General features: G+C 50.6%; 1 protein-coding gene across 1 annotated transcript in view; it reads left to right on the top strand.

The window, feature by feature from the left end:
* The window catches only part of CNGB1 (cyclic nucleotide gated channel subunit beta 1), a 74,752-nt gene that overhangs the window by 1,401 nt on the left and 47,787 nt on the right, over positions 1–25,564 (top strand). The window contains exons 3-14 of the mRNA XM_061134652.1: positions 162–234; positions 974–1,094; positions 1,200–1,245; positions 1,664–1,700; positions 1,761–1,766; positions 3,230–3,299; positions 3,544–3,583; positions 3,935–4,094; positions 5,338–5,413; positions 6,580–6,616; positions 12,495–12,663; positions 13,560–13,817. Of these exons, the coding sequence (XP_060990635.1) occupies positions 162–234; positions 974–1,094; positions 1,200–1,245; positions 1,664–1,700; positions 1,761–1,766; positions 3,230–3,299; positions 3,544–3,583; positions 3,935–4,094; positions 5,338–5,413; positions 6,580–6,616; positions 12,495–12,663; positions 13,560–13,817 (1,093 nt within the window). The remainder of the gene's footprint in view (positions 1–161; positions 235–973; positions 1,095–1,199; positions 1,246–1,663; positions 1,701–1,760; positions 1,767–3,229; positions 3,300–3,543; positions 3,584–3,934; positions 4,095–5,337; positions 5,414–6,579; positions 6,617–12,494; positions 12,664–13,559; positions 13,818–25,564) is intronic.

Raw genomic sequence — 25,564 nt, 5'->3', positions numbered from 1 at the left:
GCAGACTCCTGGGGACTTTCTAGCTGAGCTGAGCTGGGACTGCAGGCTTCCAACTCCCTCAGGGTTCTCCCCTCTCCTCTGCCTCTGACTTGACCTCCCCAGCAGGGTAGAAACGGGTCTCTGAGAGGGTCCAGTCCTAAAGTCAGAGGGACTCTTTCCAGGAACCCAGGAGACTGCTCTCACTCCGCCCACATCCCTCCAGGCCCAGGTCTCTGTGGCTCCCGAAGCTAACAGGTACTGCAGCACCCTCCCCTCTCCTCAGGGCCAGCCCCCACCCAAGCCAGGGAGGGGGCTTGGGGGCTCTCCTTAGGAATTGGCTGAGGGGAGCCTCAGGCAGAGGAGGGGGCTCTCCTGGGCCAAATTGACCATATGACCAAGAGAAATGGAGGCTGGGGACCAGAGATTTCTCAGTGCTTGGGTGAAATGCAGGTTTGGTGCGGCCAGAGCTTCTGATTTTCCCCATGAAGACAGAAATCCAGACTTTCCCAAGAAATCTCCCCAAAAGGTCACATTTTAGACCCTGGGTGGTTGCCCCAGTGAGCATGTCTGTGGCGGGGTTGGCCTCAGACAGTGAGTCTGTGATTCTGGTTAGGCTGACAAGCCTCTGGTCACAAGGAAACACCCCACAGGAAACCCTCAACCCTTCTAGAACACAAGACACGAACCAAGTGCAGGAGGGGCCCCCTGGAGCCAGGCTAACTGGGCACAAGGATAACTGGCTGATGTCTTACTGAGTGTCTCAGTGGGGTGGGCTTCGAATGGCACGGGGCAGGCCTGACGTCGGCAAGCACTGGTGCTCCCCATTTTCCAGAGAGGGACACGAGACTCTAGGAGGGAGTTGATGTGTCTGAAGAGTCACAGTGGGAGATAGAGGCTTGGGGCTCAAACCAAGTTCTTTAGGATGCTGTGAACTGCCGTGCTGACCAGGGAGGGGTGGGGACGTTGGGGACAGGCCGGTCTCTCTGTCCCTCAGTGGTCCCAGAGGCTGGGTGCTGACCTGGCTCAGGAATGGCATGGAGAAGGTTGTCCCGCAGCCCGTCCGCAGCAGCAGGCCCGCCCAGAACACTGCTGCGGGCTTGGAGAGGCCAGATCAGGTATTACTGGGGTTGGGAGCTGAGGTGGGTCAGGTGGGGGAAGGGTAGGAGGGAGGCCAGCGCACCTGTATCCTCTGCCGATGTCTGTCTGTCTGTCTGTCTCAGCAGGCAGGAGCACAGATCCTTGGACAGTGCGACACTGGGGGCTCAGGTAAGGACAGGAAGCCAGATGGCATTATAGTGGTGGGTTCAGAGGCTAGGACTAGGCTAGGACTTCCTAGTGGCTCAGTGGTAAGGAGTCCACCTGCCAATGCAGGAAATGCAGGTTCAATCCCTGGGTTGGGAAGATCCCCTGAAGAAGGAAATGGTAACCCACTCCAGTATTCTTGCCTGGAGAATTTCACGGACAGAGGAGCCTGGCGGGCTACAGTCCATGGAATCACAAAGAATCAGACATGACTGAGCAACTGAGCACTTAGGGGCTGCTGGGTTGGGCCCAGCTCTGGGGGAAGAGTCCATGGGGCCAGAGCTCATCTGTCTCAGGCCTGGTTCAAACCTGGGTTTGAGTTGGGTTGACCGGAGGCTCTGGGCAGGCCTCTTGCTGCTGACAGGCTTCTTTTCTTTTTCAGATGAACCCAGTGAACCCCCCAGGGCCGAAGACCCCGGGTGAGTCCCTGTCCCCGAGCCCCATCTGTAGTGTGTGTGGTGGGCTCAGCGTGCCCAGAGCCCAGGGTCCACCACTACCTCTATGTGTGACCTTGGACATGCCTCTTGGCTCTTCTGGACCTCACTTTTCTCATCCACAAAATGGGAATGATGGGCCCTGTGCTGCTCATAGTTTTTTGTGTTCATTACTGGGAGATCCTTGGATAGGGGCCACTTTCTGAGGACGGGGAGAAGGCATGGGTGAGCTGCTTAGGGGTGGGCCTTGTGTAGGTGGGTGCCACATGGAGGTGGGTGTCCAGAGGCAGGGTCTGGGCCACCATGGGGGACACTAGGGTGCCCAGCTGGCCTCACAGCTGGCCACAGCTTCTGACTTCTCAGGGTGCTTCCCTGGCGGCTCAGACAGTAAAGAATCTGCCTGCAATGCAGACCTGGGTTCGGTCCCTGGGTCAGGAAGATCCCCTGGAGAAGGAGAAGACAGCCCACTCCAGTATTCTTGCCTGGAGAATCCCATGGACAGAGTAGCCTGGTGGGCTACAGTCCATGGGGTCACCAAGAGTCGGACACGACTGAGCGACTGACATTCTTGCTCCACTTGCTCTGACTTCTCAGAACTGACTGAGAGGGTGGCAGGCTGGGTGGTGACTGTGGCAAATGGGGGAGCCCATGTCCCTCTCCTGGGAGGGGCCTCACTGAGCTCCACCTGCCTGTGCCTTGTTAGACTGTCGGGTCCTTGAACTCAGGCGTGTTTGTCTAGGTCACTGCCAAACCCCTAGTGACCAGCACAGTGCCTGCTGTACAAAGGCGGCTCAGCCCAGAAGAGATGAATGAATGAATATACAATCACACATACCATTCATTTATTCATTCATTGCTCCCACTTGCTCTTTCTTTTGTCCCCTGGAGGCTGCCTAGGTCATGGGTCCCCAGGGTTACTCTGGAGACTTGTGAGACCAGTAAAGCCATTAAGGATGAAGGCACCCAGAGGACTTGCCAGCTTTCTTTTGGGCCACACCTGGGAGATAGGTTCCCCTGGGAGCATGGAGCTTCCCTGAAGAGAGTGGGGCTGCCTGGAAGCTAGATGGATCTGGGGACCCAATGTTTATCCCAGAGCCAGCTACGTAATTGGTGGGGCCCCCTGCAAAATGAAAATGCAGGATTAAGATGGTGACAATACAGCATTAAACCAAACATGAGCCTTTCTAAGTATGGGGCCCTGTGTGACCACACTGTTCACGTACCCATGAAGCCAGGCTTCTCTGTGCTAGTCACAGGGAGCACCCCACAACCCCAAAGCTGCATTCAGGTCCGCAAGCAGCCCCAGCTCTCATCCACTGTCCAGGAGGCCAAGGCAGGGCCTGTGGTTCCAGAGCCTTGTCCAGCCTTGGGTCAGAATTTCAGGTTGGCGGAAGTCCCCCTACCACTGGAAGCCCTTTAAGAGTATGCAGTCCCAGGTCCCCACCGTGCGGAACGGGAGCCGGGGAAGGGCTGATCTCTTGAGTTTGCTCAGCTGACCGCTGGCCCCTGTGCAGGCCCGGGCTGCTCCGGTGGTTCGAACAGAATCTGGAGAAAATGCTGCCTCAGCCCCCGAAAATTTCTGAGGTGAGTTGAAGAAAAGGGAGAGCAGGCAGCTGACTACCCAGGAAGGGCCTACTACTCCAGCAAGTGGTCCTCACCCCTGGGACCCATGGCGGGTCCCTCCCGGGAGGGTCCTTAGTAGGGAGGAAGGGCTGCAAGAGGGGATGCAGGAGGGGCGAGGGGTGGAGGGGAAGGGTGGGCGGGGCTGGCCGGGGCCTGAGCGCACCGGGCCTCTTCCTCCGTGACGTCATTTCCTGTTTTGACCCAGGGCTGGAGTGATGAGCGTACAGATGCTCCCTTGGGTCCAGGTACGGGGAAGGAACCTGGGGAGGGGCTGCCTGGGATGGTCACAGACTGGGCTGGGGGTACAAATGGGGCTCCAAGGATGCTCGGGAAGGGGTTCAGCTTGCAGGGAACTGGCTGTTGTGGGAACCCTGAAACCCCTTCCCCAGTCCAGGCTGGGAAGCCAGGGACAGCCTCGTGAAGGCCCGGACAAGTCCCTGCACCTCAGCTCCATGTCTGTCTGAGGATGGGGCAGTTAGGGTGGTCCCCAAGGGCTCCCCACTCAGTCACACTGACACCTCGAATCTGGACCCCATACCCTTAGGGGTTGCATGGAGCCCCACCATGTCCCCCTTATCCCCCGCCCTGTTACTTAGAGCCCCCAGGACCCGCCCCGGAGATCAAGCCCGTGCCGCAGGCCCAGGAGAGCCCCTCCCTGCCCGCTCCTGGCCCCCCGGAGCCTGAGGAAGAACCGACCCCAGAGCCCCAGCCCAGTATTCAAGCCTCCTCCCTGCCGCCCCCACAGGACTCTGCCAGGTGAGCCCCTCAAACACCTCTGCTCCTACAGGCAGCAGGCTCAGTGCCTGGCCCCAGCCCAGTACCGCCCCCCGCCCCCCCCAAGAAAAAAACGAGTCTTTTGAATTAGAAAAGTAACACATGCACCTGGGAGAAAATTCCAACGGGTTTGCAGCGCCCCTTCCCTGGGCAATCACATCAGCAGCTTCTCCTGCTACTGCTAAGTCACTTCAGTCGTGTCCGACTCTGTGTGACCCTATCCCTGGGATTCTCCAGGCAAGAACACTGTAATGGGTTGCCATTTCCTTCTCCAATGCATAAAAGTGAAAAGTGAAAGTGAAGTCGCTCAGTCATGTTGGACTCTTCGCAACCCCATGGACTGCAGCCTACCAGGCTCCTCCGTCCATGGGATTTTCCAGGCAAGAGTACTGGAGTGGGGTGCCATTGCCTTCTCAGGCAGCTTCTCCTGCTTCTGCACAATTCCGAGATGCAGATGAGCTCGGAGAACATTTTTCCTTCAAACATACATACCCGGCAGCAGCAAACTCTAGATACGCTAGACTCTAGCAGTAGATTCCAGTTCATCTCACTTTTTTTTTTTTAACCTAAAGATGTATCTTAGAGGTGATTTTTACACATAAAGGTCAGTTCCACTCTTTCAGCGGCTGCATACTACTTCATTATACCCATGTAGCAGCTTTTATTTAACCATTCGGTGGACATTTAGGTGGGCTTCCACTCTTGGGACAGTTAATATACTTCTACAGGCATCATCGCTTTCATGTGCAAGTGAATCAGAGGAAATGGAGTTGTTAGCTCAAAGGATAGACACATTTAAAATCAGGATAGCTACTTCCCTGGTGGTCCAGTAGTTAAGACTCTGCTCTTCCAATGCAGGGGACACGGATTCGATCTCTGGTTGGGAAATTAAGATCCCTAATGCCACGTGGCCAAAAAAAATAAAATCAAGATAGGTACTGCTAAGTGCTCCCACCCTGGCAGTGTGTGAGGGGCTGGAAATGAATCTTAGAGATGGGATGGAGGATAGTGGGGGACTGAGTTACTTGCTGGGGTCTGAACAATCACCAAAGGCTCACCTGGGGAGGCCAGGGATGGGGCAGTGGTGTTCAGGGCTGGGCACTTGGGTTCTGGTCCATCTTCTGGCAGGTTGCTACCTGCCTTGGGGAGGGGTCTGACTCTGGCCTCAGTCTTCCTGTGAGTTCTCCTGCCTGGACATGGCCCCTTCTCTCTCTCCTTCTTGCAGGTTGATGGCCTGGATCCTACACAGGCTGGAGATGGTCCTGCCACAGCCAGTGATCCGTGGGAAGGGTGGGGAGCAGGTGGGTGCTGTCTGGGGGAGTAGGGATCCTGGGTAGTGGTGGTGGGAGGGTCCTGGGAGCTCAGACAAGGGTGAGATGGTCCCTGGTGGGGGAGGGCACAGATGGAAGAAGGGAGCCTGCAACTGGAACTCAGCCCCCCCAGCCTGCCTGTCTGCATGGCTTATGTCTATTCCACACACACACACGCTCTGGTCACTGTGAGCACAGTGACCGCCTGCCAGCTGGTCACATTCAGTGGGGAGAGCAGAGAGGATGTGGGGTGCAGAGGAGGAGCCTCCCAGGAGCATCAAGGAGGACTTCCTAGTAGAGGTGGCCTGCAAGCTGAGACCTGAAGGAGGAGTAAGGAGAAGGTGGGTGAAAGTGAAGGGGGTGGTGTAGGAAGGGCCCTTTAGGCAGACGGTCAGTATGCGCCAAGGCCCAGAGACAAGAGAGGCCCAGAATGTTCTAGGAAGAAGTGGGGCTCGTGGGAAGCCAGCGGGCCCCATGTGCATTTCTGATGACCTAGAGCTCCCACATGGCCTGGAGCGGGGAGCAGGGCACCCTGCGTTTCCCTCTCCAAGAACCTGCCACCTTGCCTTTCTCCCTTGGACACAATTGGACATTTTCATAGAAGCACCTGGAATGGAAGGCCTGGGTGGTAATCCCCCTGTAGTGGAAGGTGGACAGGAAGCTTCAGGACTGCTTCCCTGCCGGCTGACCCCTCAGGCTCCATGTTCACACACCTTCTGTGGGCAGCAGAGGAAGAAACAGCTTTGGAGCTCCCCAAGAGGAGGAAAGGGGGGTGTCCAGCAGCAGGAATGATGAGTGGGTGAAGATGCACTGACTGAGTGGGGGTCTCTGAGGATGGGCTGGCAGGGAGAGGCCTGCATGCAGATGGAGCCTTGAGAGAACCCTCAGGGGAGGATGGGAGAGGGTTTTCATGCATAGAGAACCAGAGAGAGGGCAACCAAGGCCGGTGCCCACCTGGGCAAGGGAGCTGAGGTGGGACCAGGCAAGCGCTGAGCCTGGCAGGGGAATGGCTAGCGCAGCGGGCCACTCTGAGGGGGAGGGAGTGTCCTGGGCGCTGTGAGGAGGCCCTCTTACCCCTGTGTGCCAGGAGGGCTGACTGAAGCAGGAAGGCCGGTGAGGAGCCCACAGAAAGTGTTTCCCTGTTTCTCCCCATACAGGAGTCTGACGCCCCAGTGACATGTGACGTGCAGACCAGTAAGTGACATCTTAGTGGGTCCTTGTGTGCATCTCTGTGGGGGTTGTTTGGTCTGAGTGTGCGTGGGACTGGCAAGGACATGGGGACGGCTGGGGCTACCAGTCTCCAGACCTGGATCTGGGAGAGCCCACGCTCTGCAGGCCACACTTCAGGTCAGCCTGGCCAGGTAGCCAGATCCTGGCCCAGAATCAGATGGTGGTTGGAGACCCCCTCCTGGGGACCAGGGAGCCGAGGGGATGGGCACATAGGCAGGAACCTGGCCTGCCTGCCAGCTTCTATCCAGAAAAAATAATTCTGAGATCAAGTCAGATGAGCCTCCCTTCCTGCGACGAAGCCCTAGGGAGAGTGTCCCATGGTCCCCTGGGCTAGTGGGTTTGGCTCAGCAGAGTCCCTGGTTATGGGGTGAAAGGAGAGAGATGGGCTTTCTCTGGGTGTACTGGACACCTTGAGCTGGGAGGGAGTATGTATTGCTTTTTATCTCAGCCCTGTAGGAGGACTGGGGCCAGGAGGGGAGGGCTGAGATCCAAAATCTGCTCTTCCTTCATGTCATGGCCTCTGGAAAGGCATGTGTCATATGGGGCACCCACACATCCATTCATTCTTCCATTCATTCGTTCATAAATGTTCACAGAGGGCTGCTCTGTGTCAGGCCTGTGATGAGAGTTGGAGGTGAGCGGAGCAGAGTTCAGGCCCAGGGCAGTCGCCCTCTTTGACCCTGGACACAGGCCCTCGGAATGTGGGCCCTGGGTGCCCCAGAGCTGCCTGCCCCAGCCCCACGATGGTGGCCTTTATGACCCACTCCAGTGTTCTTGCCTGGAGGATCCCATGGACAGAGGAGCTGGCGGGCTACCGTCCGTGGGGTCACACAGAGTTGGACACGACTGAAGCGACTTAGCACACAGGCTCACTCCGACACAGGGCGGCGGGCACAGACTGGCTGACTGTGGCGCTCAGGCATGGGAGGCGATGGGGTTTGTATAATCGTGGTGGTGTCGTGAAGGGGAGGCTCAGAGCAGGCTTCACTCAGTCTCGAGCTCACGGCCACCCTAAAGGGTGCAGAGCAGGGCCGCCCACGGCTATTGGGGTGGGCAGAAGGGCAGAGATGTGCCCAAGGTCACAGAGCAGTTGTCATGGAGCAGTGACTAGAATCCCTTGGGCCCAGCATCAGCTGCTCAGCCCGGCCAAGGTTAGAGGACCGGAAGCCTTCCCTGGAACAGAGACCCACCCCCTCCACCCCCAGGGGCCACTGAGAGATCTGAGGATGGACCCCCCCCACCCCCGCCCACCCCGAACCCGCTCCCTGCTCCTCTGAAAGCCAGCTGCAGGCAGGACCTCACTGTGTGCCTGGAGCATGTGGGTCATGAATGAAACCAGGGTGTGTCAATTTCCTGGGGCCGCCATAACAAAGGCCAGAAATGGATACCCTCAAACGGCAGAAATGTATTCTCTCTCAGTTCAGGAGGCTGGAAGTCTAAAATCGAAGTGTTGGTAGGATCGGCCCTGGGACGCTGAGGTGGGCACTGTGCCGCACCTCTCTCCTGGCTCCAGTGACTGCTGGCCATCCTTGATGCCCCTTGGCGTCTAGCTGCCCTCCAAGCGCTGCCTTTTCTGTGTCCGCCAAACCTCCCTCTCATGTCTTCCATAAGGAGGTGTCATTGGGTTTAGGTCCCTCCCATTCTAAATCGAGCATCACTTCACCCTGAGATCTTTAACTAGTGACACCTGCAAAAACTCATTTCCAAATAAGGTTCCACTCACAGGTAACAGGGGTTAGGACTAGGATATAGTTTCTTGGGGCGAACACTGTTCAGATAAGGGCGACCCCTCCCCTGCCCGGTCCCCCAGTTCCCCCTCCATCCTTTCGCTCATTCACTCCCTCTGCCTGTCCACCCCGCCACCCACTCTTCTGTCTTCTCCTTTGTTTCAGGGGTGGTGGCAGCTGGAAGCCTCTGAAACAAAAGGGAAGGGAGCCTGGGAGAGCGCAGATGGACACATGGACAGATGGATGGAAGGAAAGAAGGGTGCCCTGAAGAGAAGACCTGCTGGGGAGGGGAATGAGGTGGCCATTGAACTCCCCACTCTCCTTGAACCCCCTACTGCTCCCCCCCCACCCCAATCCCAGGCAGGGTGATGGGGAGCCAGTCCCAGAACTGCCTCTCAGAGACTAAGGCTGCCCTTTTCCACCAAAGCAAAGGGAAGGCCAGCCTGGCAGCCTGTAGGGTTTAGGCTGGACAGCGGGAGGACCTCCCACCAGAAGGCTGCAGGGATGCCTACGGGCATGGCTTTGAAAGGACACCCACACAGTTCTCAAGACGGTGCCTGACACAGTGCCCCCATGGGACACAGTTTTTCCCAGAAGAGGATCTCCTTAGGCTTGGCCATGTTCTCCCCCTCCAAAATTTGGGGACCACTAGTGGATGACATCACATGCTTTAACTGACATTAAAAAGCATATGGTAGTACATCAAACCTGTGATTGCATGATGTTACTGCTCCGGGCAAGGCTAAAGGGAGTACTTAGGTTTGAGACGTGGGTGAATTAATATGGCCCGCATATTGGGGTTGTCGGAAGGAGTCAGCCAGGGGTCCTGAGCCAGTTGCCCTGGGTCCCAGCTGCCCCACAAGATGTCTTTGTTTGGGACAAGGAGGATTTTAAACATTGGCATTAGTTGTCAACATTGAAAAATCAGGTGACTTGGCATAGAAAAACCTGGCTTCTCTTGACAGCTAGGAAGATCGGGCTGTCATGGTCCCATGCTATGTGTTGGGGACCGTGTGAGTGGCAGCTGCTACCTGAGAGCAGGTGGTACCCTCCACTCTCATCTCCCCAGCTACACAGGCCTTTGAGTTTTGAGACCCCTGAGGTCTCAGACTGGCAGCGAGGGGAGGGCAAGCTGGTAGAGGGAACAGGGTGAACATGTGCTTGGCGGTGAGAGTGTACCGGGAAAGGGCTGGGCACTTCAGCTAATCTGGAGCCCAGAGCCCTTGATGCAGAAGGTAAAACTGGAAAAGTCAGGCCTGATGTCAGGGGACCAGGCTCTAGGCGACGGGGAGCCGTTGCAGGTGGTTGAGCACGGCGGTGACTTCGCAGAGATGACTCTGAGGCTAAGCACACATCAGGGGCAGAGAAGGCCACTGAAGCAGGGGTTCTTGAACTTCAGGTTACATCTGGGGGTGGCTATGAAGATTGTCCCACCCCCAGACCTTCTAATTTAAAGAGTGTGGGAGCCTGATAATCTTCACTTTCAAGAAGCACCCACTTGCTCAGATGATTCTGATGATGGTATAGTGGAGAAGGACCACACTTTGAGAAATACCCAGTTAGTGAGGAGTTAGTGCTTCAGGGGCTAGAAGATGCGGGTCTGGGCCAGTGAGAGACAGAGGGAGCGGGTGTCGTGACCCAGGCCTGCCAGGGAGGATGGGGGTTTTAAGGCCAGGCCAGGGCTTTGCCAGCAAACCAGGGACTGGGAAGAGGCCTTGGCCTAGAGTCCGTGCCCCTGGCTCCCTGTTGGCTGGTCCTAGAAGCAGCAGCTCCCTCCCTGTATGGGGCTATCGACCTGCTGCTACTGGAGTTAGAACCCCATTTGGCTGCCCTGAAGACCGCCCTAGGCTGGGAGGATACTGCGCAGGAAGGGGTGTGCCCTGAGGCACTCCAAAGTTTAAGCCCCGGATGGAGCAGCAGTTTCCATGTTAGTTTGAGCATCCATAATGCCTCATGGCCGCATCTGTGACCTGGGCGCCTGGATGGACCCTGGAAAAACTGGAAGAGCTGAGAGTCAGATACCTGCAGAGAGGGTCCCATAAATAGCTCCAGGGACAGGAGGGCCCCGCCCCAGGATCGGTTCCCCCTGCCTGCCCTTTCTGACTGGTGATCTCAGGCACCATCCTCTTCTTTGGCTATAAAATGGGGACAGGCCTGGCACAGAGATGAAAGGAGGAAATGCTTATAAAATGCCAACTCACTAATTAGTACCTAAAAAGAAAGGGTTAGCGAGAGGGAAAGCAAGGATGTGAGCAAGGATGGCATCCACTGCCTGTCATGGAGTGGCTGCCAGTGCCGGGGAGGTGCTTCTGGGGCACGCTTGTCACCTAGGATAGCACCTAGGAGATGAGTCAGGGGACCTGGCACTGCCTCTGGCATCCTGTGTGGCCTTGGACAGGTCACTCAGCCTCTCTGGTCTATAACATCGGGAGAGGACTGTTCTTACCCTGCAGGGTTGCTGTGAAGGCTCATGAGCTCACAGGTCAGGGGATATTCTGGCCCCTGGGTGGCCGCTGGGTGTCAAGCAGGAACTTGCACCCCCAAGGGGTGGTCCGGACGAAGACCCCACACCAAGGCTAGGTGACAGCATAGAACAGCAAGCCCCTGTGACCTGTATGTCCCACCACTGGATTCAGGGCCACAGTTGGAGGATCTTCCCTGGTCAAAATCCAGGGTGCTTAGAGGGATAGGGGAGATAGGACTGTATCCCACGATGTGGTGGGATGCTTCCTTAGAGGGCACGCGGGCGCCTCCTCTGTGAGGCAGGATAACATCCATACCTGGAAGACAGGAGGCAGGCGTGGGGAGGGAGAACTCTTGGAAGGCAGAATGCCTCTGAGCCTGGCATGAGGGAAACACCCTGAAAGAAAGCCTTAACCTGCATCTCAGTTTGCTCATCTGTAAAATGGGGAATAAAACATAAAAGAGGAAAAATAAAATGGGGATAATAGTTATTCCCACTTCAAAAGGTTGATGTGAGGGTTAATTGAGTTAATCCGTGTAAGTCACTTAGTACAGGGCCTGGCATATTTACTATGGTAAATGCTCAATAAGTGTAGCTGGCACTATTGTTATTATTCTACACTATGAACAATAACTCCCAGAGTCAAAGGAGAAGACTTGAGGCCAGCTTCTACTTAAAGTCACCATTAGTAATTCACACCTGGCTTCAGGCCCACCAAGATCCCTGGAGCTTTTGGGAACCACCTGCTACCAGGTAATCTTTCTCCTATCTGGGGGTGGGCTCAAGCTCCCGATGAACCTCCCCTGCACCCTCTTCTGCCACGCTCACAGCCCCACTTTCTTTGCCAGGGACCAGAGTCCACAGAGAAATGTTGAAAGTGAGACCACTTCCATGAGAAAGTCAAGTTCCCTTGGAGGTGGAGCCTCCAGGCCAAGAGAAAGTCTTTCTAGACTCCCAGAGGCAGGTTCTGAGATTATGGGCACAATGTATGCTGTCAGTGGGGGTGGCATCTGGAGAACAGGTGGTGAACAAGCTCTCTCTGTAACCCTTGGGGCATTCCAGGCCATTGCACCTGGATACAGCAGGTGGACTTTGAGCATGGGTCTCATGGGTCACCTGCGACGCTGTGTTTGGAAGCATCGTTTCTGTACAGACCTCCAAGAGGGAGGCCCTGCTGAGAAACAAAAACTAACTGTAATTGAAAAGTGAGTGTCAGTTGCTTGATTGTGTCCCACTCTTTGTGACCCCATGGACTGTAGCCCGCCAGGTTCCTCATTCCATGAGATTCTCCAGGCAAGAATACTGGAGTGGGTTGCCCTTCCCTTCTCCAGGTGAGATCTTCTGACCCAAGGATCGAACCTGGGTCTCCTGCATTGCAGGCAGATTCTTTACCATCCGAGCCGCCAGAGAAGCTTTGTCTCAAAAGGAAAAAGAGAGGGGGAGGTAATGGAAGGAGACAGGGTGAATTATCATGGGCTTTAGCCCACCACTTTAGCACTGGCCTGGTTGTCAATAGTCCCGGTGATAGCATGCTGTTTCCACTGCTTGGCTGAGAACTGGCGCGTGACTGGTGATGAGCAAGGCTCCCTGTGTGGTCCCTGGAACTCAGAGGCCCAGGCCCACTCTCCCCCATACCCTGTGTCCCCTGTAGTCAGCATCCTCCCTGGAGAGCAAGAGGAGTCGGATCTCATCCTAGAAGAGGTTGATTCTCACTGGGAGGAGGATGAACACCAGGAGGGCAGCATCAGCACCGGCTCGCGGATCTCAGAGGCAGCTCCAGCTGATGAAGAGAAGGGCGAGGTGGTGGAGCAGATGCCCAGGTGGGAGCCAGAGAAGGCCCTGAAAAAAAGATTGTCTGGGAAGATAACAGGCATATGGTACAGAATCCCCAAGGTACAAAAGGGCAGAGAGCAGGGACCAAGCCTACCTTCTCCTCCCTCTCCCTCCCACCAGATACACATCTTTCTCCGCCTGGGCACAACAGCTGCCAAGGTTCTTCTGTAACTTTCCAGGGCCTATCTGAGCATATGTGATCGTGGATTCCCTTCATTTTTTGCACAAAAGATAGCATATCACATCCATCGACCTTATTACATTCGTTCAACATTGTACCTTGAGATATTTCCACATTGAGTACATGGAGATCATACTCATTTTTTTCAACAACTACATAGAATTTCATTGTATGGATCTGCCATACTGTACTTACCTTGTCCACTATTAATGGCCGTTTTTATTATTTTAAATAATCTGCCACAGGCACTCTTGTTACATGTCCCTGAATGTGCATGTGTGTATATCTGCAGGATACATTTCCAGAAGGGAGTTGCAGGGTCATCGAGGAAGGGAGTGTGTAACCATGGTAGTAATGGCCAGGTCACCCTCTGCAAGGACAGAAGCTTCTCAATTCAGTCCCTATGGAGTCTTAGCCGCTCAAGTCAGGAGGCCTCAGGTCCACAGGTCCATGACCTATATTGCAAAGATGGGGAAACTGAGGACCAGGGAGGATGAGGGGTGACCTAAGGTCGGCACCAGGGCGGTTGGGGGCCAGGACAGGCCTCTCATGCAGGGAGAGAGCCTTCATTGCTAGAGAGAGGCCAGGGCTCCCCATGTGCAGTCTTGGGGTTATAGGACATCCTACTGAGAACTGGGGTAGGAAGTGGACTTGGGGTGCAGCTAAAAGTGACCTCACCTCTTGCCTCTGACCTCAACTCAGGGAGCTGCCTCGGATTCAAGAGGAAAAAGAAGAGGAGGAGGAAGAGAAGGAAGACAGAGAGGAGGAAGAAGAGGAAGGCAGAGAGAAAGAGGAGGAAGAAGGCGAAGAAAAAGAGAAGGAGGAAGGCAGAGAGAAAGAGGAAGAAGAAGGTGGAGAGAAAGAGGAAGAAGAAGGTGGAGAGAAAGAGGAAGAAGAAGGCAGAGAGAAAGAGGAGGTGGAAGGCGGAGAGGAGGAGGAAGACGAAGAGGAGGAGCAGGAGTAAGACACTAGTGCGCCTGGCTTAGGGATGACCCAGGGAAGCGCTGCCGTGGCTTTTGGGGTGGGAATGCTTTCTGCATCCCACGGGAGTGCCTCTCACAGGAGCGCTTCCCTTTGTTCTGTGCTGTGTTCTGTACCACTGAGCACTGATCAGAGGGGCTAGGGGACTGCTGGGAGACCTCCACTGGGCTCCTAATGACCTTGGGATTCACAATATCCAACACTCAACAACCACCCCCACCCCACCCACCCCTATATGTGCAAACAAATGTAGAATGCACCTCCACAAGAAGGGGGTTTTGGGGAGAGGATCCTGAACCATGTGAGCCAGACAGAAGGGCAGTTGGAGAGATGGATGTGCATGGAGGTGATGCGCAGATGGCTGGATGCCTGAGTGGGGTTCGGGGTTAAGAGGCTGGACTGGAGATGTAAAGGCAGGTGTCTGGTCCTGTAGATGGAATTGAAAGTGGGGCTAGAGGAGGTGCCCGGGGAGTGAGTATGGATGAAGGAAAGACCCAAAGGCCAGATTGGAGTTCAGGAGGAACCAGAAAGGACCAAGGAGGAGGAGAGGGAGATGAGAAGAGTGTGGGACCTGGAGGCCCAGTTGGAAAGTGTTTCAAGGAGGTGGAAGTGAACTGCGGCCTCACGAGCAGCCTGTGTGGCCCAGGAAGAGTGACAGTGTAACTTGAAGTGGGGGGAGATGATCCTTCAGAGGTGCCGGATTGTGAAGGCCTTGAACTTGACTTCCTGGGAGCAACAGGGAGCCATGGAAGGATTGTGAGCAGGGGAGTGACGCAGGCTGGCAGCTGCATTGTGCAGAGATTGAAGCAGGAGGAGCATCAAGGTGGCTGGGTGATTTAATCTCTCCCCTTGATCAGACCAGGTGATTTAGTCTTTCCCCTTGATTCACCCCCCTGGCATTATTCCCTGTCCCTGTCGTTTTGCCCTCTGTGGTACCCCTTGGCCCACAGCCTACCTCCCTGTCCCTTTGGCCATGGCCTAAGGCAAGATAGCACTGCGAGTGTTAGGAACCCAAGCTTTGCTTCTCTCACCAGAGTGACCTGGGTAGCAGCAGGTGGACATAGATCTTCTGCCTCTACATCTGTAAAATGGGAGGTCTGGCAGTGGGGATAATAGCCCCTGCTGAGTGGTCAGAGGGCCGGCTAAGAACAGATGCAGTAGGTGTGGAGTATGTGGTCCATCAAAAACCACCAACCTTTTCATCTCAACTAAGGGTCACTTTTAGTCTCAGTCAGGAAACAGTTAAATCATGAGACCACATAGGATTTGGGAGCTAGAAGCCTGCTTAGTCTCATCTGCTTTGAGTCCACGCTTGCCCAGTTCACATATAATCTTTCTGTCCTTAGCAGGAGGCCACATAACTACTTGCTTGCCTCCAATAATGGGGAGCTCACAACCTCTCAAAGGCTATCCATTCCATCCACACATACCTCTGACTTAGGAAATTATTTCTTCTGCCAAAATTAAGAGTGCTTCCTTTTGGCTTCTGTAACCTGGTCCTAATTCTTCCCTCTAGGCCCCCCCCCCCCCCAGAGCCAGGATGCTCTCACTATCTGGTGAGTGCCCCTCCCTAAGTGAAGACCTTAGGTGCTGCCTGGGTCTTCACTAGTACAGCCCTATCTGCTCTCTTCTTTCCACTTGCCTCTGGGTATAGTGCAGAGCTCTGAGCTGTTCTGCCATCAAATCCTCATCCCAACACACAGGCCTACACATCCCTTTATATGCCATGGCTCTTAAACTAAAACATCACTTGAAGGCCAGGGAGCCAATGCACCCAGGCACACGTACCAACTACACATATGTTCTCTGCCTAATACACATGGGCTCTCCACACATATCTGCACTGTGCATACACACACAGACACAGACATGCTGGGTTATGTGCACACTTACGTGTTGTCAGGGCACTTACACCCACACACAGCCTGCAGACATGCACAAGTAACATAGGCACAGGTGCACTCACCTGTGTGGATCCACACTATACACAAGCACACGCATACAGTTACCTGCAAACACTGCCAGGCACGTACCTGATCACACACATATTTGCCCAGAACTTCAAACTCAGGGACCTTTGGGGCTTAGGGCCCAAGTAAGGACAAGGGTCTTGTGATGACAGAGTGGCTGATCCCAGGCACAATGTCAGAGGGTGTCAGGCGTGGGACAGGCGGCTGGGCTGTTGCCGCCTGGGGAAGGATGCTCTTGCCAGCTCTGTGGAGACACAGGGGTTACTGATGACGCACAGGCCCTGGTAACGGGCAGATGGTCGCCTAGCGACCTGATCTCTGCTGGTAACAGCTCGGCTTTTCCTAGCAACCACAGCCTTTTGGTCCCCACCTGGTCTCCCTGGGGGCGTTTCTACAGAGGTCCCTGCACATCCCCTCAATCTGATTAGAAGCAGGAAGGATTGGAGGCTCATCCACCATTCAGGTCACACTGGCTCTGGAGTTTGCATTGCAGACTCGGGGCTGGGCCGGGGCTCCCCAATTCTCCACTGGCACGCACTGACCCGGGGCTTGGGATGAATGTCATTGCCCCCAGCTGAGCTCCTGCATCATGGGCGTTCCTGTTGGCAAAGACAGCAAGACCCAAGTAGGTGCCTGATTCTCCCTAAGGGCTCCCCTCCTTCATTCTTTTGGGGTTGAGGGATGCTGGGCGAAGAGTCTACAGTGAGGTCCTTAAGCTGGGGACACGGCCTGCTTTGTGACTTCAGGGAGGAGCAGTGGACTGGTAAACTCTTGCCAGAGGCTGTAGCTGCTACTTCCCACATCTTTAACTCGGAGAGCTGGGACCTCTGCGTTCCCCGCCTCAGCCAGTCTGTCTGAGCCTCTGCTTGCAAATCCTAGGAATTTGGGAGCTTTCCAGAAGTTCATGGCCTGCTGCTTCTGGGCAGGTCAGGAGGGGGCCTTCGCAGGCAGTGGGAATACTCCCAATCAGGGGCAATAAGGTTTTTGGGTACATGGCTCCCCAAACAGCTCCTGGTGAGGCTGACAGGGCCACCGTAGGGCCTGTTATGGTGTCTCCATAGCTGGAGATGTTTGTGTAAGATGTTCTTCCATCTCTGTAGGTGATTCATAGTTCGCCGCCTCCTCTGGGATTAATAATAACTACGACAGGAACAGTCTTAATAATAGCTGTCATTTGATGAGCACTTATGTTCCCTGCCACATGCTGTGCCACGGCTCCTACTGCTAATCCCATTTAACAGATGAGAGAACTGAGGCCCAGAGATAGCAACCCACACATCCAGGGTGCCATGGCAGCGAGTGCAGAGCTGGGATTGTGTCCCAGGTCAGGCTGGGCTCCTAAGCAGACATCTGGTACTGCAGACAAGAAACGGTTCAACTTACCTATGTTTAGAGATGGAGAATCCAGATGACTCTGGACAGGGGGAGGGTTTTTGACTTTTCTCTTAGCTTCTCACTGGCACTTCTAACCTCACTCAAAAAAGCCAGGCTGGGACTTCTCTGGCAATCCAGTGGTTAGGACTCTGTGCTTCCAATGCAGGGTTATGGGTCTGATCCCTGGTCAGGGAACTAAGAGCCCACATCCCAAGCAGTGTGGCAAAAAAAAAAAAAAAAGGCCAGGCTGTATGGTAGAGGCTGAACAAGTCCTACCCATTTGATAGATAAGCAAATGGAGGCTTCCCAGGGACTTACTTTCCATACCTGATTCTAGAATGAGCAAGACCCCAGGAAGTCTCCGACTGGGACTGTGGGAAGTTCATTTCCTCGGCCTCCGTGCTCTGAGAAACGAGGAGGCCACTGCATCTGTTTCAGGGAAGGAGAGTCAAGTCAGCTTCTTGCAGCACCAGCCAAACCCCCCATTCTGGGCAGGGCCTTCTCTGTTAGGCTTGAGGGCATGGTTTCTGTAATACTTTCAGAAGCCCTCCAAGAACATGGGATTCCCAAGTGGTGCTAGTGGTAAAGAGCCCGCCTGCCAGTGCAGGAGATGTAAGAGATACAGCTTTGATCCTTGAGGCGGAAAGATCCCCTGGAGGAGGGCGTACCAACCCACTCCAGTATTCTTGCCTGGAGAATCCCAAGGACAGGGGAGCCTGGCGGGCTACAGTCCATAGGGTCAGGAAGTGCAGATACGACTGAAGTGACTTAGCATGCAAAGAACATTTTAATTTCTTTCAAAAGTAGACCCAACTAATAAAAATAAATGAAAAAAAAAAAAAAGAAAGAAAGCACTGCTCCCCCCCAAAACAAAAAACAAAAGCAGACCCAACAAATGAACTTTAAGATGGAAGAGAATATTTTAAATATAGTATTAACATGTTAATCTTCATATGAATGCAGTCACAAAATAGAATTTTAAATATTTATTTGACTGCAGGAGGTCTTAGTTACAGCACATGGGATCTTGCTCCCTGACAAGGGTTTGAACCTGGCCCCCCCGCATTGGAAGTACAGAGTCTCAGCCACTGAACCACCAGGGAAGTCCACAAAATATAATTTTAAAAACATATTTATGAAGGAAGGGGCCCATGAAGGCTGATGTGCCAAGCCCTGTGAAAGTCATAATATGCCCTTTTCATTAAGAAAATCTGTTTCTTCCTGGGCAGGATAGAGTCTGACAACTTAGGCCCCTCACAGTGGAAATATGTATACAATGAAGAGAAAGAAAATGAGTTGGGTGCTTTAATCCTCCAGACACTCACCTCACTCATCCACATCACCTGGGGCTGTGCAGACACTCAGAGAGCAGCAGTAGAGTATGAAGGACTTGGCACTGGGGTCAGATATGCCCATCTTCTATCCAGATTCACCTGGTACATGCTATGTGACCTTGGCCAGGCCATCTGACCTCTCTGAGCCTCTGATTACTAAGCTCAAATGGGATCGATCGCAGCTGGGCTCTTAGGGTCATTTGGGTGAGGATTTGGTGGGACATTGTGTGTGCCAAGTGCTTGGCTCCATGCCTGGCACTCGGCCCTTGGGAACTGCTGTGACAACATGTTTGCTGGCTGATTCCTTCTCCCAGGCTGCTGTCTCCAAACCAACTGGGCCCCATCTCCTTACCCACCTCAGAGGCTGAGACTTGCCCCTTTGGATAGAGGATGGGGGATTGAGGTTTTCTGGGCAGCAGATGCTAAAGAGCATCCTCCGTCAGCCCCTCGGTGACAGTGGTCCATGGTGTGGGTTGAGGCTTTTAGGAGGCTGGATCTAATTCTAACCACAAAAATCACATTAGCCCTTGGTCCCAAGTCATCATTTTTTTTTTCATTTATTTTTATTAGTTGGAGGCTAATTACTTTATAATATTGTAGTGGGTTTTGTCATACATTGACATGAATCAGCCATGGAGTTACATGTATTCCCCATCCCAATCCCCCCTCCCACCTCCCTCTCCACCCGATTCCTCTGGGTCTTCCCAGTGCACCAGGCCCGAGCACTTGTCTCATGCATCCAACCTGGGCTGGTGATCTGTTTCACTATAGATAATATATATGTTTCGATGCTGTTCTCTCTAAACATCCCACCCTCGCCTTCTCCCACAGAGTCCAAAAGTCTGTTCTGTACATCTGTGTCTCTTTTTCTGTTTTGCATATAGGGTTATCGTTACCATCTTTCTAAATCCATATATATGTGTTAGTATGCTGTAATGTTCTTTATCTTTCTGGCTTACTTCACTCTGTATAATGGGCTCCAGTTTCATCCATCTCATTAGAAATGATTCAAATGAATTCTTTTTAACAGCTGAGTAATATTCCATGGTGTATATGTACCACAGCTTCCTTTTCCATTCTTCTGCTGATGGGCATCTAGGTTGCTTCCATGTCCTGGCTATTATAAACAGTGCTGCGATGAACATTGGGGTGCACGTGTCTCTTTCAGTTCTGGTTTCCTCAGTGTGTATGCCCAGAAGTGGGATTGCTGGGTCATATGGCAGTTCTATTTCCAGTTTTTTAAGAAATCTCCACACTGTTTTCCATAGCGGCTGTACTAGTTTGCATTCCCACCAACAGTGTAAGAGGGTTCCCTTTTCTCCACACCCTCTCCAGCATTTATTGCTTGTAGACTTTTGGATAGCAGCCATCCTCACTGGCGTGTAATGGTACCTCACTGTGGTTTTGATTTGCATTTCTCTGATAATGAGTGATGTTGAGCATCTTTTCATGTGTTTGTTAGCCATCTGTATGTCTTCTTTGGAGAAATGTCTGTTTAGTTCTTTGGCCCATTTTTTGATTGGGTCATTTATTTTTCTGGAATTGAGCTGCAGGAGTTGCTTGTATATTTTTGAGATTAATCCTTTGTCTGTTGCTTCATTTGCTATTATTTTCTCCCAATCTGAGGGCTGTCTTTTCACCTTGCTTATAGTTTCCTTTGTTGTGCAAAAGCTTTTAAGTTTCATTAGGTCCCATTTGTTTATTTTTGCTTTTATTTCCAATATTCTGGGAGGTGGGTCATAGAGGATCCTGCTGTGATTCATGTCGGAGAGTGTTTTGCCTATGTTCTCCTCTAGGAGTTTTATAGTTTCTGTTCTTACATTTAGATCTTTAATCCATTTTGAGTTTATCTTTGTGTATGGTGTTAGAAAGTGTTCTAGTTTCATTCTTTTACAAGTGGTTGACCAGTTTTCCCAGCACCACTTGTTAAAGAGGTTGTCTTTTTTCCATTGTATATCCTTGCCTCCTTTGTCAAAGATAAGGTGTCCATAGGTCCGTGGATTTATTTCTGGGCTTTCCATTCTGTTCCATTGATCTGTATTTCTGTCTTTGTGCCAGTACCATACTGTCTTGATGACTGTGGCTTTGTAGTAGAGTATGAAGTCAGGCAGGTTGATTCCTCCAGTTCCATTCTTCTTTCCCAAGATTACTTTGGCTATTTGAGGTTTTTTGTATTTCCATACAAATTGTGAAATTATTTGTTCTAGTTCTGTGAAAAATACCGTTGGTAGCTTGATAGGGATTGCATTGAATTTATAGACTGCTTTGGGTAGAATAGCCATTTTGACAATATTGATTCTTCCAAATCCATGAACACGGTATGTTTCTCCATCTGTTTGTGTGCTCTTTGATTTCTTTCATCAGTGTTTTATAGTTTTCTATGTATAGGTCTTTTGTTTCTTTAGGTAGATATACTCCTAAGTATTTTATTCTTTTTGTTGCAATGGTGAATGGTATTGTTTCCTTAATTTCTCTTTCTGTTTTCTCATTGTTAGTGTATAGGAATGCAAGGGATTTCTGTGTGTTAATTTTATATCCTGAAACTTTACTATATTTGTTGATTAGCTCTAGTGATTTTCTGGTAGGGTCTTTAGGGTTTTCTATGTAGAGGATCATGTCATCTGCAAACAGTGAGAGTTTCACTTCTTCTTTTCCTATCTGGATTCCTTTTACTTCTTTTTCTGCCCTGACTGCTGTGGCCAAAACTTCCAAAACTATGTTGAATAGTAGTGGTGAGAGTGGGCACCCTTGTCTTGTTCCTGATTTCAGGGGAAATGCTTTCAATTTTTCACCATTGAGGGTAATGCTTGCTGTGGGTTTGTCATATATAGCTTTTATTATGTTGAGGTATGTTCCTTCTATTCCTGCTTTCTGGAGAGTTTTAATCATAAATGGGTGTTGAATTTTGTCAAAGGCTTTCTCTGCATCTATTGAGATAATCATATGGTTTTTATCTTTCAATTTGTTAATGTGGTGTATTACATTGATTGATTTGCAGATATTAAAGAATCCTTGCATTCCTGGTATAAAGCCCACTTGATCATGGTGTATGATTTTTTTAATATGCTGTTGGATTCTGTTTGCTAGAATTTTGTTAAGGATTTTTGCATCTATGTTCATCAGTGATATTGGCCTGTAGTTTTCTTTTTTTGTGGCATCTTTGTCTGGTTTTGGAATTAGGGTGATGGTGGCCTCATAGAATGAGTTTGGAAGTTTACCTTCTGCAATTTTCTGGAAGAGTTTGAGTAAGATAGGTGTTAGCTCTTCTCTAAATTTTTGGTAGAATTCAGCTGTGAAGCCATCTGGTCCTGGGCTTTTGTTTGCTGGAAGATTTCTGATTACAGTTTCGATTTCCTTGCTTGTGATGGGTCTGTTAGGACCTTCTATTTCTTCCTGTTTCAGTTTTGGAAAGTTATACTTTTCTAAGAATTTTTCCATTTCTTCCAAGTTGTCCATTTTATTGGCATAGGGCTGCTGGTAGTAGTCTCTTATGATCCTTTGTATTTCAGTGTTGTCTGTTGTGATCTCTCCATTTTCATTTCTAATTTTGTTAATTTGGTTCTTCTCTCTTTGTTTCTTAATGAGTCTTGCTAATGGTTTGTCAATTTTGTTTATTTTTTCAAAAAACCAGCTTTTAGCTTTGTTGATTTTTGCTATGGTCTCTTTAGTTTCTTTTGCATTTATTTCTGCCCTAATTTTTAAGATTTCTTTCCTTCTACTAACCCTGGGGTTCTTCATTTCTTCCTTCTCTAATTGCATTAGGTGTAGAGTTAGGCTATTTATTTGACTTTTTTCTTGTTTCTTGAGGTAAGCCTGTAATGCTATGAACCTTCCCTTTAGCACTGCTTTTACAGTGTCCCATACGTTTTGTGTTGTTGTGTTTTCATTTTCATTCATTTCTATGCATATTTTGATTTCTTTTTTGATTATTACTATGATTTTTTTGGTTATTCAGAAGCGTGTTATTTAGCCTCCATATGTTTGAATTTTTAACAATTTTTTTCCTGTAATTGAGATCTAATCTTACTGCACTGTGGTCAGAAAAGATGACTGGAATGATTTCAATTTTTTTGAATTTTCCAAGACCAGATTTATGGCCCAGGATGTGATCTATTCTGGAGAAGGTTCCGTGTGCACTTGAGAAAAAGGTGAAGTTGATTGTTTTGGGGTGAAATGTCCTATAGATATCAATTAGGTCTAGCTGGTCCATTGTGTCATTTAAGGTTTGTGTTTCCTTGTTAATTTTCTGTTTAGTTGATCTATCCATAGTTGTGAGTGGGGTATTAAAGTCTCTCACTATTATTGTGTTACTATTAATTTCCCCTTTCATACTCGTTAGCGTTTGCCTTACATATTGCGGTGCTCCTATGTTGGGTGCATATATATTTATAATTGTTATATCTTCTTGGATTGATCCTTTGATCATTATGTAGTGTCCTTCTTTGTCTCTTTTCACATCCTTTATTTGAAAGTCTATTTTATCTGATATGAGTATTGCGACTCCTGCTTTCTTTTGTTCTCCGTTTGCGTGAAATATTTTTTCCAGCCCTTCACTTTTAGTCTGTATGTGTCTCTTGTTTTGAGGTGGGTCTCTTGTAGACAGCATATATAGGGGTCTTGTTTTTGTATCCATTTAGCCAGTCTTTGTCTTTTGGTTGGGGCATTCAACCTATTTACATTTAGGGTAATTATTGATAGGTGTGGTCCCGTTGCCATTTACTTTGTTGTTTTGGGTTCACGTTTATACAACCTTTCTGCATTTCCTGTCTAGAGAAGATCCTTTAGCATTTGTTGAAGAGCTGGTTTGGTGGTGCTGAATTCTCTCAGCTTTTGCTTGTCTGTAAAGCTTTTGAATTCTCCTTCATATCTGAATGAGATCCTTGCTGGGTACAGTAATCTGGGTTGTAGGTTATTCTCTTTCATTACTTTAAGTATGTCCTGCCATTCTCTTCTGGTCTTGGAGGGTTTCTTTTTTTTTTTTTTTGAGCAAGGAGGTAGTGTGTTTATTCTAAAAACTAGGAGGCAAGGGCAAGAGTAGGAAGGATGAGGGAAGGGAGAGTGGGTGTGCCACCTGCATAAAGATGCATGTATGTCCCTGGGCCTCCTCTGGCCTGGTGGGAGAATTCCTGGGAATCACAGCTTTGACTAGCTCCCCAGGGCATTCTGCACCCACTGCTGTCGAGCACCCAGGCTGAGCCAGTGAGGAACTGGCTCCTTCACAGGAGTCTGTCCACAAGAGCTGGACTCAGGGAGGGGTGGAGGTGCTAAGAGTGAAGCTCTTAGCAGCCTCACCCCAGAACGACTTCTTTCCTCCTGGGACACGAGGGTATGGGGTTCCCCTTCTTGGAGGAGTGACTGGACAGAAAACACAGACCTGGGGGTGGGAGTGATCTACCACAGGGCTACTGGAGGACAGGCTGGCAGTCCCCCTTAAAAACGGACAACCAGCCCAAAGAAAGCATGGTTTCCTGGGTCCCACACGGAGGGTTTCTATTGATAGATCAGCTGTTATCCTTATGGGAATCCCTTGGTGTGTTATTTGTTATTTCTCCCTTGCTGCTTTTAATATTTGTTCTTTGTGTTTGATCTTTGTCAATTTGATTAATATGTGTCTTGGGGTGTTTCATCTTGGGTTTATCCTGTTTGGGACTCTCTGGGTTTCTTGGACTTGGGTGGCTACTTCCTTCCCCATTTTAGGGAAGTTTTCAGCTATTATCTCTTCGAGTATTTTCTCATGGCCTTTCTTTTTGTCTTCTTCTTCTGGGACTCCTATGATTCGAATGTTGGGGCGTTTCACATTGTCCCAGAGGTCCCTGAGGTTGTCCTCATTTCTTTTGATTCTTTTTTCTTTTTTCCTCTCTGCTTCATTTATTTCCACCATTTTATCTTCTACCTCACTTATCCTATCTTCTGTCTCCGTTATTCTACTCTTGGTTCCCTCCAGAGTGTTTTTGATCTCATTTATTGCATTATTCATTTTTAATTGACTCTTTTTTATTTCTTCTAGGTCTTTATTAAACATTTCTTGCATCTTCTCAATCTTTGTCTCCAGGCTGTTTATCTGTAACTCCATTTTGTTTTCAAGATTTTGGATCATTTTTATTATCATTATTCTAAATTCTTTTTCAGGTAGATTCCCTATCTCCTCCTCTTTTGTTTGACTTGGTGGGCATTTTTCATGTTCCTTTACCTGTTGGGTATTTCTCTGCCTTTTCATCTTGTTTAGATTGCTGTGTCTGGAGTGGGCTTTCTGTATTCTGGAGGTCTGTGGTTCCTTTTTATTGTGGAGGTTTCACCCAGTGGGTGGGGTTGGACGATTGGCTTGTCAAGGTTTCCTGGTTAGGGAAGCTTGCGTCGGTGTTCTGGTTCGTGGAACTAGATTTCTCTCTCTGGAGTGCAATAGAGTGCCCAGTAATGAGTTTTGAGATGGGTCTATGTATTAGGTGTGACTTTGGGCAGCCTGTATGTTGATGTTCAGGGCTATGTTCCTGCGTTGCTGGAGACTTTGCGTGGTATGTCTTGCTCTAAATCTTATTGGCTCTTGGGTGGTGGTTGGTTTCAGTGTAGATATGGAGGCTTTTGGACGGTCTCTTATTACTTAATGTTCCGTGTAGTCAGGAGTTTTCTGGTGTTCTCAGGTTTTGGGCTTAAGTCTCCTGCCTCTGGATTTCAGTTTTATTCTTCCAGTAGTCTCAAGACTTCTCCAACTATACAGCACTGATAATAAAACTTCTTGGTTAATGGTGAAAAGATTCTCTGCCGTGAGGGACACCCAGAGAGGTTCACAGAGTTACATGAAAAAGAGGGGAGGGAGGAGGGAGATAGAGATGAGCAGGAGGAGAAAAGGGGGGACTCAAGAGGAGAGAGACAGATCTACGCAGTTGTCTATTCCCAAAGTGTTCTCCGTAGCCCAGACACCCACAAAGATTCACAGAATTGGATTGGGAAGAGAAGGGGGAGGGAGGAAATAGAGGTGATCTGAGGGAGAAAATGGAGAGTCAAGATTGGGAGAGAGTAATCAACACACTCCTGAGTAAAAATGGGAACT

The sequence above is a fragment of the Dama dama genome, chromosome 4 (genome assembly GCF_033118175.1).
Source record: "Dama dama isolate Ldn47 chromosome 4, ASM3311817v1, whole genome shotgun sequence".
Classification (NCBI taxonomy): Eukaryota; Metazoa; Chordata; class Mammalia; order Artiodactyla; family Cervidae; genus Dama; species Dama dama.
Note: the sequence above shows the minus strand (reverse complement) of the source record. Positions and strands in the feature narration are given on the sequence as shown.